The sequence below is a fragment of the Centruroides vittatus genome, unplaced genomic scaffold (assembly GCF_030686945.1).
Source record: "Centruroides vittatus isolate TY-2023 unplaced genomic scaffold, ASM3068694v2 contig_181, whole genome shotgun sequence".
In the NCBI taxonomy this organism is placed as follows: domain Eukaryota; kingdom Metazoa; phylum Arthropoda; class Arachnida; order Scorpiones; family Buthidae; genus Centruroides; species Centruroides vittatus.
This window is the reverse complement of record NW_027121109.1, coordinates 179,629-192,414: the sequence shown is the minus strand read 5'-3', so window position 1 is coordinate 192,414 and position 12,786 is coordinate 179,629. Positions and strand designations below refer to the sequence as shown.

Genomic DNA, 12,786 nt, shown 5'->3' with positions numbered 1-12,786 from the left:
AATTTATGTTTTAGAAAACAATAAACCGAAGATGCAAATTACATATATATATATAGTACAGTAGACGTCCTATAACACGGTAGATACGTTCTGTGTTATATGAATCTGTGTTGTACGAGTCACTTAATACACGAGCCAATCACAGCCTGGCGCACGGGCTGTAATTGGCTCATGTATTTAAGTGACTTGTACAACACGGAACGTATCTACCTTGTTATAGGGAGGTCTACTGTACACATATACATAGTTTTTTTTTTTTTTGATACAGGGTATTTAAGAATTGGTATAATAATAGATCTTCTATAGTTACACTTTAAATTTATAAAAATTCCGACGAGCAGTTAGAAATTACATCACTAGAAAACTCCAAAGGCGTCGACTAACTCTTCCGCAACCAAATTAACCTACAAATTTTCCAAAAGTTACTCTGTTAATATCCTAAAGCATCATCTAGACACTGCAACAAAGTCACACTTCAAACATTACCGAAAGAATTGGGATGCCGATGACGATATTTCTAATTTTTTTGGGGAATTTTTGAAGGGTTGCTTTGCTGCGGAGTGTCGAGATGATGCATTAGGATGATGATGATGTAATTTGTAAAAATTCCCTAAAATTACACCATTAGCTAGAGCCGAAAAAAGCAGTTTGCTTTATTAATTGGTACACAAAGCACAATGTGTAAATTACCCATTTAAAATTCAAATTTGATTAAATTGTCACATCTTATTAAACTAGCTTTACCACATTCATGTAGAAACTGCTTACTGTGTCTATTTTTTTTTTTTCTATTTGTTGAATAGATAACAAGGTTGTATCACCTTGTTGAAGACGACTTTCCTCACCCCACCATTAAAAATTATCATACCAAATGAAAACTAATCGTTCTTGTTTTAATTTTAATTAAGATGTTTCACTTGAATTGCCTCATTCTGTATTGTGCAAGTAATAAATTATTGAAAACAATTAACGTCGAAGGAACCGGATTGTTACCGCAGCGTACCGGTAGCCGCTACCGTACCACGTTTTTTTCTCCCCTGCGCAGAATAGATAATTGCTTGTTCTTCAATGTAATAACCATGTTCAAAATTAAGTGGGTGTTTCCAATATTTAATTTACTTTCTTTTCTTTGTACACTTCTTCAATTACTCCTGTTTAGATTGTGAATTTAAGATTATATCTATTGTTCCTGATTCATTGTGGCATATCTATAAAAAGTGCTCCTTGTTCCCAAAATTGTGTTTGTATTTTGGTGTGAAATATGCTGCTAAATTGAGAGTATTTCATAGTGTACCAGGTGTACCTCATTACAAATGGTGTATGATCAATATAAAACCTTGGCAACAAATTGATCATAGAGCATTTGTAATGAGGTACACTTCATGTACACTGCCAAATACTCTCAAGGTGTCAAATCACATCAAAATGAACATAAAAAATGCTCCTTGTTTCCAAAATTTTATGTGTATTTTGAAGTGATACGATAAGGTAATAAATATGCTTCAAGGTTGATAGTATTTATAGTGTGTACGAAGTGTACCTCGGTAGAAATGCTCCTCGTTTACACCAGTCATTGTGTATGAACATATTGAGAGAAAGCATCAAACACCAGGTACACCTCGAGCCGGAAACTACTGCCCTGCATTATGTTACGTACACATTAAGAGACAGTATGCACCACACCGCCCCGCGCTTATTAAGAAAAAGTATCAGACATCAGGTGCACCTCTCGAACTCGAAACTTTGCACACGTTAAGTGTTTCAGTAGACTGGATCATTGGTAGTAGTGTTTCGAAATCAATACAACTGGACGCGACAAAGGACGACAATTGTGTGTGCCAAGGGGGTGCCAATACCTCGCACCCCCTTTCTGTCCTCTCCTTGAAAGGTTACATCAATCTTGATACTTATTATGTAAGTTGGTTGTCTACAAACTCGCTCGAGGACACCACTCGTTGCGAAATGCGGCAACTATAAAAATTTTCAAATCCCAGCTTCGTGAGGTGGTAGTCCTTCAAATTATTGTCCTTGTGCTGATTAAATTTAGGGTTAAAACGCTCCAAACACATGACGAAAGACTGGTAACAGATCAAGACCCTATTACAGAATCCGGGCTGCAAGTGGCACCGCTTCCACGTGAAGACGACAGCTCCCACCTGCAGAAGAGGGACAGCAACGGCGTGACGTAACCTGTACGAAGAGCATTATAAAATTCTTGATCTTCCGCCGTAACAAGCGGAACCTTTTCGTGTGGTGAGTTAGTAATTTTTCACCTCTACTTTCAGGGTCATTCGCAAGGACCTCATAACTAAGGCCTTGGTTAAGAGAAGCTGCCAATGAACTCGCGTCGAGTTTGTCAACATCGTAACTGGGTCATATACACAACGAGCGACGAAATTTCCGTAATTTTCAGCTGGTAACGATGGATTTCTGTTGTTGATAATCGACCAACCATGCGTACTCGACATTCGTGGAACGTCCGGGTTTCCCGGTTTGCTGACAACTCTGTTAACCCCATTAGAACCATTGTAGAGAACATGAGGTTGAGACCAAATCCGGACAAACCCCTCTTGGCACTTTCTATAGGTAAGTGGCGTAACTCTTCTCGTACATCTACATTATTACTATAAGTAACACACCATAAATTACCGTGAAAAGATGATAAATCTGTGAGTAAATCGTACCAAGAAATGCTGTTCACTCAATTACAATAGTAAGACTAAGCGTTACTACCATAGTTGTAACGGTATGGTGTGTATCCAGTATGGTCGTAACGTATGGTAGCATTGTTTTACTAACTTTTGCTAATGCTATTGTACTGAGTTACGGGGATATTTCTACTACACTAGTGATGTTAGTATGGTAGTAGATGGCACTAGTGTGGTAGTAACAGTTACCATCATAAGATAAAATCTACTATAGTATTAATTTTGATGCTGTATTAATATATGGTACGTCAACTTAGTTATGTTACGTTTCTCTAACGACACAGATTTGTTAATCTGTCACAATAAAACTGGAAGAAATCTTCATTCAGTTATTGTTACGGTAACAACGCACTAAGTAATTTAGCACTAAAAATACCTCATTCGTCTAGAAATTGTATCTGTTACGTGTGCAGTTTTAAACTGTGGTTTGTATTATTTTAAGAGTAACGTCATTAGTATTGCAGTAAGATCTTAGGAGAAGTTGTTATTAATTCACTTAGATGTAGGGCGTAACTGATTCAGTAGGATGCAGGAGAAAAATTTAGATAAATAGCATAAATTCCATATGTATTTCCTCTAAATGCTCTATCTGAGGGGAAAAGCATTCGTCTCATACTGACGGTCCTGTAGAAACCAGTGGCGTAGCGAGAGGGGTGCAAGGGTGTATCATGCTCCTGGCGCCACTCGCAGAGGAGTCCCAAATGGTCTCCAAGACAAACTATATGTGTTTCTGGAAGGGGAGGGGGCGCCAATAAAGTGTCGTGCCCCGGGCGCCAGTTATGTTCGCTACGCCACTGGTAGAAACGTGACAGATACTCAAAGGATATCATATTGTCCTTACTAGTAACATTCTTCTCATCCTACTGCCTGCAGAAACGTGTCACATCCTTAAAGGATGCCATATTGTACTTACTACTGACATTTTTCGTACGCAGGGGATCCTACTACTTTCGGAAACATGGATGCATGCGAAGAGATCACAGAAGCAGTAGTGGAAGCAGTGAGATCACGAAAGTACAATGGTTATGCCCCCAGTCAAGGTATGGAATCGAGCATAAACTCTTTAAGGGTGTTTCTCATCATTCACAATTAACTTCTTCCACTATTTTTCAGGATTCCAGAATGCACGAGAGGCCGTAGCTGCGCACAGTTCGTACACAGATTGCATGGTAGAGTCCAAGGTACTCCTATCGAGGCTCATACAGTCCATGTATGACGTAAATCTGATTTAGTTTCATGTTGCAGGATGTGGTACTGACTAGTGGGTGCTCTCAGGCACTAGAATTTTGCATAAATGTCCTTTCGAACCCGGGCCAGAACGTGCTAGTACCAAGACCAGGGTTTCCTCTGTACAGAACCATAGCAGAGGGTATAGGAGTGAAGATAAAATACTACGATCTTTTGGTGAGTGTAGGATCTTCACACGTCATTCCAGTGTTTTCTGGTGGGTTTAAAACCCGATTTATGTATAATTTTTAGCCCGATAAGGAGTGGGAAGTGGATCTAAAACACTTGGAGAATCAGATTGATTCGCAGACCTCTGCTATTGTCATCAACAACCCTTCTAACCCCTGTGGATCGGTATATTCAGCATCACATCTCTCGGATCTACTGCACATCGCTGCAAGGAATTACGTACCCGTTATTGCTGACGAGATCTACAGCACGTTTGTAAGTATGCACCGTAAAAAACACCAAAATTTAGCACCAACTACACCCATATCCTTTCTAAGATTTTCCCAGGGGAGACTTTCTACCCATTGTCTTCGTTGTCTAAAGACGTGCCAATTCTGACTTGTGGTGGCATCACTAAAAGGTATAATTTTACATTCACTTTACTTCTCTGCTCTGCTGGTGTGATGAAAGCGTTAATGCTGCAGCAGTAACAATATTTTTTCCCGCCAGATTTATGGTTCCGGGATGGAGAATGGGATGGATCATCATCCATGACAAAAATGACATTTTTGGAACTCAGGTAGGTGTTTTTACCACTTTAAAGTCGTTTAACACCCCCGATACCCTCTGAATTTTCGCTCGAACAGATCAGGAATGGGCTGCAAAACCTGTGCCAAAGAATAATGGGCTGCAACACCATCGTTCAGGGTGCACTCCCGACTATCCTCAACGATACACCTCACCATTTTTTCACAGAGTGCATCAGTACGGTCAAGGTAAGAACACTGGATCCTATTTTCCACGTTAAATAAAACCTTAAAATCCTCCGTTTTCACTAGAACAATGCGGAGACTGCATACACCGCGCTGCATCACGTGCCAGGTCTCATGCCTATAATGCCTGCAGGTGCCATGTACATGATGGTAAGCCGACCAAACCAATAAAGTCTCTTGTTACATACCCAACAGATCGCTGAAATTCGCTGGTTCTCTTACAGGTTGGGATCGACATGCCGCATTTTCCAGAATTCCGCCATGATCTAGACTTTGTAGAGAAGTTAGTGTCGGAGCAATCGGTGTTTTGCTTACCCGGAAAGGTAAGAAGAAGCGCTTTATTCAGGCGCCATCCCCCAAACCAGCTCCTCCTCCTGATACAGGGCGGGTGGGACGTGTAAGTATGCAGTTGAAGTGACTGGTGGAGCTGGTTTGAACATGATGAATGAATGTTGTAAATGCCGAAATGCCCTACTTTCTTGCAGTGTTTCGAGTACCCTAACTACTTCCGGATCGTGCTGACGGTGCCAGAGGACCACATTCGAGTGGCTTGCGTCCGAATAGCCGAATTTTGCTGCGATCACTACATAGCTTCCGGTTCTATCAACAACGACAACCTTTTGGTCAAGTATGGCTTGATGGCGAATAAATATTAAATTCCCCCTCCCCGTCGCTTAAAAGGTTTCCAAATTTAAATATTGTACCATATTTAGCCCATCTTTTTGTATTTTTGTCGGTTTTAATAAAAGAGGAGCACCACTGTTGGGATGCAGTTAACGGTTAGAAGTCGGTAATGGATACTTCTTGTAAACAGTTATGGGGCCTCCCACTTTAAACATCTTAGTAGTACAGTAAATAAAGATGCTACTTAAGATTGTCTCTAATGATCTCTTGCTATAATTAAGCCCTGAAGGGTTTGTGAGGACCTTCAAAATTCCTCCTCCCAGGACAGTAGCGCATTATTTTATTTAAAACCGTTAAATTGTATTAATACCAAGTTTAAAGATTTTTTAAACAGGCGTTTCTTCGTTATAACGGTTTTTGACAATTCATTCTGTGTTTAGTAACTGTTTTCTTTTGTTCTATCGCGTGATTCTTACTTTCTTGTTGTACAAAAGGTCTTATTTCCTTTAATACAAGGAGAAACTTACGAAAATACTAATTGGGAGGTTAGTAGAGGGTTTTTTACAGAAACTGTTCTTTGTGGTCTTTCACTGTCCTTACTAAAAGGTTAGAAAAGGACTTTTCCCTCCTCTTTCCCTTTCTTTACACCTTTACACTTTACCTTCCCTCACTACACTACTACTTTTCACTCTCTTTGATCTTTACGCCTCATCTTTCACCTTTACGCCTTACTTTTCCTCTGTTTGCACCTTTACCTTTCCTCTCTATTTGTTCCTCTTCACTTCACTTTCCCTCTCTAAACGTTTACCTTTACATGCACCTTTCCACTTTACCTCTTTTCACCTTTACACTTCACTGAATTTCCCTATATCATAACAGTTACTATCGTAATAATTTTCCTCTGTTATGAGTATTTTCAGCAAAAATTGTCAATCTGATTTGTTACGAAGGCTCAAAATGTCGACTTTCTTCCACTACGACAGCCTTTGTTAAGGTGCCTGATGAGTTATGGAATTTATTAACACCTAAAAGCGCGCACAGCAGCTTTCTTATCGCATAGAAAAGATTTTATTAGTTTGCCTGACATTATAAGGCATCTATATTTCGAAGCCTTTCAAAAGAGTAGGAAAAATTAGCTTGATTTGATGTTTTAAAATTAGTAAATGACGTTTCAACTCGTCGAATCAGGCTAAATTTTTCACGATTTCGAAAGGTTTCGAAATGTAAAACGCATTTAAACGAAACGATTAAGGCAAGAATTAACTACAGAAAGGCTCTTATTTGAGGCTAAGAGACGATGTTATAGCTAGTTCGTACGTTATTGCACCCTTATATTAAGAGTTAATGGCGTTTCAAGAATTTAAGGCTACGCTAACTACAGCAGCAACTAGAAACTATACCTAAAATAAGAGCCTGAATAGACTTAACTATAGGAAGGCTCTTTTTTCAAGTTAATTCTCTCCTTAATTTCTCGTTTTAAAGGTATTTTTTACGTTTCGAAGCCTTTCGGAAACCTGAGCCTGATTCAACGAGTACGTATTGTTATCATTCACTAAAAAGATAAATTTAGAATCAAGTCGTCACGTTTCAACTCCTCGAATCAGGCAGGCTTACGAGAAATTAAATTGTAGAGGGCTACTTGGGGCCTCTTCTATGAGACCGAGAGCTATTGTTTCGGCGTCACAGAAGAGGCCCTAAGTAGCCCCGTATAATTGAATTTCTCGTAAGCGTTCCTGATTCGATGAGTTGAAACGTGACGACTCGATTCTAAATTTACCATTTTGTGCCCTTGGTTGCCCCTGTAAACAAGTCGGAATCGATCAGAATTGCCGATAGCCTTTTCGAAATCGATTTCTGTCCTTGAACATTACTTCATCATCATTCAGCATACGTATCGACAATCACCGATAACCTTCCAAAAATGTAATATCGATACTCGGAGGCCTTTTAAACTCGTTTAACAGGAAACTCCTAGAAGAGCCTGTGTTAGAAAAAATAGGAGCGGGGAGGAAAGTTAAATAATGTTTCAACTTTCCCAATGCGCCAGAGCACTTTATTGATAAAAAAATAAAATAAAATAAAATAAAAATAATAAATAAAAAAGCTAGAGAGCACATGTGAGGCCCACTCCACTTAATTAATCAGTTACAATCTCCCTAATTGATTTTTCCCACCCTCCCTCTGCTCTTAATTTTGCTAATCTCCCGATCTTGTTTCTAAGTGGAAAGTTTCCTTTTTAAAAATTCCTATAGTCACTCCCGAAAGGGCCTTAGAAATTTGGTTTTTACACAAGCAGAAGGGCCTTAGAAATTCTGTTTAAAAGCTGCAGAAGGGCCTTAGAAATTTACTTTCCAAAAACACTTATTAATACGTCTATAGTAACAATACCGAGCACTGTGTAACGCCTTGTGTTAGCTACAGTTTAATACAATTGCAACTTAGTGCTAGAGCAGTATCAAGTAGTAACACAACTTGTGATAGTGTGCGTATGGCGCTTTCTAATTATGTTATTTGCAATTTGTTACTGTAGTGTAGTATAGGTGTTAATCGTAACTAACATAATCGGCATTCTGATGTCCTTAATATCGTTTTGACATCATTATAAGCTTCAGTAACATCAGTAACATTCAAATGATACTATGATAAGTTACAACAAGTTTTCAACTTATTCGAATTGTTACACGTTACTATATCGGATCTGTTACGGATTTAACAGATGATACTAATTGAAGCATTACGTAATTAGTTACGGTATTCTTCTTCATCTAGGCGATCGCGAATTACTCGAGCTATGCGACGCTCTATATTACATTAGAACCTGGTTCAAATCAGTGTTCCTCAACTTAGGGCTCGTGAACTACGTGAGAATTATAAGAAACTAAAACGACGCCTTATAATAGAAGCGATTCAGTTTAGTGTTCCTCAACTCGGCGATCGCGAACTATGCAAAGTTTTCAGTCGAGAAAGGGCAACGTAACGTTATATATCAATGCTTTAACTAAGAGACTTTACTATAAATTTTATGTTATTGGTACATATAGTGGGCTTGGTACACTTTCATGTGAACACATAATCTATTAAGAAGACTCCTATAATTGCAGGACACTTCTCAACTCATTTTTCAGTTGTCAATTAAATTCATACTAATTGAATATCTACATCAATATTTATGTTATTTAGAAGAGAGAACTTCCTTCATGATAATATAATCAAGTTCAGTTTAGTGTTCCTCAACCGGGCGATCGCGAACTATACAAAAATTCTTCCGTTAGAACAGCGTGTTTGTGAAATTGAACACCTATCATTATTTACACCCACGAAATGTCGTTTTATAATAATAAACAACCCGGTTGAGAAACACTAATCTGGTAAGCAGATTAGTGTTCCTCAACTAGGCGATCGCGGACTACTAGCTTCCACTAGAGCAGGATAAAATGTGACGTTATAAATCACGTGAGTATGAATAAATAAATGAATTTACTATCGTATTTTGAAATATTTTATGAGAAACAATGGAGTGTTTCCCGTGTTCCTACACTAGAAATTTTTAAACAATTAAAAAACACTAAATGATAAAAGTAATTTTAATATTTACTCGTTAAAGTGAAAAAAGTATACTTGAATATATCTATAATATTCGAATTTGACTTCATAAATATTCACAGAGATAGTTTTCCTGTTGCAGACGGCCGGAATGTACATTGGTGTACGCCCTTTTCTGATAAATTCATTTATTTATAAATTAATTAGCAATGTAAATTTGGGAGGAATTAAAATCCAATAAAAACCTGTTGACTAACAAAGATTCAAAATTTTGATAAGGACCTCATACCTTTCCTCATAGACGAAAATAATTTTTTATAGCTAAACACACAGGACGTACCTCCTGAAAAGAAATAAAAACAAAAAAATAAAAATAATAATTTCATCAGTCTCCACCAGATGGAGCGAGTTGCCGTACGGATCCTAGCTTATATCGATCGGTTTTCGGAAGTGGAAAATGAAACGGGGGTGAAAGGTCAAGCGTCATCGCAACCCTCGTCCAATATTTTACGGATTTTTCCCGCTAAATGCTAACTTATAAATGAAAAAAAAAATTAAAATACGGAAAAAATGTATTAATTCATTTATTTGACACTAGATGGCCGAACGGAGCTCGGGAATGAGGACTTTTAGGCGTTTTATTTACAAATTTCCGAAAAATTTTAACGTTTTTTTATAAAATATCCCGTATCTTTACTTTTATCCCTAAAATACACCTAAAGTTTTAAGTTATGTCTTTAATTATTGAAATTAACAAGCATTAATGCCTTAAACACCGTTAACTAGAGTTTAATTGCTAATATAAGTAAAGGCATGCAGATGGCTGGAGCTGTCCGTTTTCGGACAGATGTGTGAGGGATGCTGTACATTCGCTGTTTTCAGTGCTTGATCCACGCTCGGATGCTGCACGTTTAATTCTATTTTTATACCTTTTTAACCACCTACGAGACGGCAACACTGCATACTGCAGCGCCGCTTTGCATATTTTCTGCAATCTGAAAGGTTAGATGATTTAACGAGATGTCGCTGCTTTCCTCATCAATCCCGACCAGACGGGAATGCCGCTCGCTGTAGCGCTTTCTGTGGGTATATTCTGCCGGTTATAATTTAATAAAAGCTTCTACATGTGTTGCTGTAAGTTTGGCTATAAATAAACGCCGTCCGCGGTCTATGCTAATCTTCAGATGCAGATCAGCGGGTGGGTGCCGACCCGCGGTGCCAAACGCTATAATTCTTGTCGTTGTAGCCGCTACCATCTCTTACAACCATCATTGTGTTAGTGCAGCGATCTTTGGATCATTAAGTCCCCTGGTATTATGCTGCTGAATGATCATAAAGTGAGTTTGGTCGAGATGTTATGACAAGGTCGCCCGCTGAGTAACAGCTTGTGACAATGGAAAGTGCTGTTGTGCAGTGCTGCCTCTACCGATATTATGTTGTAGTGCAGTAGTGATGACGATCGCTGTCTGTTACTTTACTAAAAATGTCGGGCTCGTCGGTCGACATGGTTAAAATAAGGATCTACACCCTATTAGGAAGCAATTCAGTAACGTTGATTAGAGGGCGCAGAAAGGAAACAAAGTTATTTACTACCGAAGACTCGAGAAAAACCCTAAGAAGGGGATACAGCTACAACCTCCACCCCCGTAAATCCACCCCCGATAAGAAAATTTCTACAGCAAACTTCGCCATCTTGCTAATTTAGAATTTTATTTTCAAATATTACAGTTTTATTAAGGATAAAAGGAGAGCGAGTTCCGAAAAAAAACGCGCACAAAATCACGAGCCGCAAAGAAGAATTTGATAAGTTTAACCCCCCGAAAAAACAGAATAAAAATATGAAAGTGAATTCAGTAAGGAGCAATATGTTCGTGCAGAACAATATCCCAGAGCATGATGACTTAGTCGTAAGCACATTTTCCCTCCTCATAACACGTCAGTTTAAATTATCGTCAGGACCCTCTGCTGAGATACAGGGTTCGTGGTTCTCAGTCGGGGTTGCTCTCTATTGTAGTTATTTTCTCCACTTTTACTTTTACCATTTGCTTGTTTATGAAAGAGTCTCGATAATTCTGTATTTGTGAATTTCCTTTGAAAGCTCGTGTACTTGATGGATGTTCTCAGTTATGAATGGATTTGATTTGCAAATTTATTCTCATCCCCTTCAATACTTTCGGTGTGAGTTTCTTGGATCCGTACAATTCATCCTTTATTCTTTGAAAACCGCTTCCATTTTTAAAAATAAATGGCCAAAAATTCCTTACAAATAAGTAAATAACATACAGACACACAACCTTGCCAGGGCATTATCTTCGTAAGGAGCAGCCACATTTTTAAATTACTATAATTTAAGTAAAATACAATGAATTCTACAAATCAAGTGCGACAAGGAGGTATTTCTAGTGTTTTTCTTGACTGGCGGATGGACAAGGCTGAATGGAAGAAAAAAGCGCAGAGTAATCACGAGATCGGTGTAATGTACGCTTCACCATTTATGCAACCTGGACAGTTTAGGAGTGGATTAATTCGATGATTGCCATTCGAAAAATAACCTTTAATCATGACAAAAGGTCATTGATAGTTGTGTAACATGTCATGCTAAGAGAATGCATTATTATTTATTTGTACACGAATAAATTGTAAGAAGGAAAAGACATTAATTGAACCTCGAGTTGCCTAATTTGAGGCAATAATGATTTGTATTCAATTAGGCTTAAATTATTTGTGGCTAGAGGTTTAATTGACAGAATGACTTTCCCAGAATATCAGTAACATTCGGATAGACTTGCATGTCGGTTCTAGAACTGTAAAAATGTCATTTTCTTTATTCGTATTGACAGGTTACTGCCTTTCTGTTGACAACTTGCTGATATTCTGGAGAAGCCTTTCTGTTGAAAGCCTTATGATATTCTGTAGAAGCCTTTGTTAATGGTTGGTTGTATAAATAATACACTATTTCAGTGCGGATACGGCAGAATTTTAATAAGACACCTTCATAATTACATTTTTGCACCTCCAGGACCTGTAAAATTTGCTGGTAAGGTCATAAAGGTTACAAGAATCCCCAAAATTTAGAAATTACCCTTTCAAACGTTCCATTTTTCTTAAACTTCTACTATATAATAAATGTTTTAGTTTAAATGTAAAGTATTTTTAAACTTGATTTTTGCTGAAATGTATAAAATTTCAGCTGCGGAAGTACTCATTTTTAGTCGACACGAAGCATTGATCGTGGAAAAAAAGGCGCCGGTAAGAGGTCAGGGGTCAACGAAACTCGTGTCTACCTGTAAAAGTTAAATTACAGTAATTTCCCTAAGGAATTAATACCCGAAAAGTACGCCAATTATTTCTATAGTAGTATGAGGCACTCTTCGTGACAAAATTCCGTATTGGTGGAAGTTATACTTCATATCTGTTCTAGTGATTGCTGAAGGGGAGCAGAAACGATATTCGGGATTATAATTATAAGGCGAATCACCCTTTTTAAAACTCTTATAGGGTCTAACACACTTATTTAGCGAGGAGGACTAAATAAATAGGGAGAGCTGAAGATTATTATTAGGGGAACTGTAAGAATGGGTTTCTTTTCTAACAATTTCCATGGCCGAGGGATGTTAATTGTTGTGTATTGTTTATGTTTTCTAGCAACACGCGTACGTGAAGAAGGGGCCCGCACGTATGCCCTACTCACTGATTTTACAATGGTGAAATATGATGGAAGGTACTTACAGATGAAACCATGA

At 38.1% G+C, this 12,786-nt stretch overlaps 1 protein-coding gene across 1 annotated transcript; it reads left to right on the top strand.

Annotated features, from left to right (window-relative positions):
• The first annotated feature begins 1,824 nt into the window (after positions 1–1,824).
• On the top strand, positions 1,825–5,755 carry LOC136969792 (tyrosine aminotransferase-like). The gene is made up of 13 exons (XM_067264049.1): positions 1,825–1,914; positions 2,048–2,192; positions 2,286–2,586; positions 3,644–3,748; positions 3,822–3,889; positions 3,954–4,112; positions 4,188–4,379; positions 4,442–4,524; positions 4,614–4,683; positions 4,751–4,879; positions 4,943–5,026; positions 5,101–5,199; positions 5,362–5,755. Exons 3-13 carry the CDS (start codon positions 2,454–2,456, stop codon positions 5,530–5,532), a joined length of 1,293 nt encoding a protein of 430 aa, XP_067120150.1. The 5' UTR covers positions 1,825–1,914; positions 2,048–2,192; positions 2,286–2,453; the 3' UTR covers positions 5,533–5,755.
• The last annotated feature ends 7,031 nt before the right edge of the window (positions 5,756–12,786 follow it).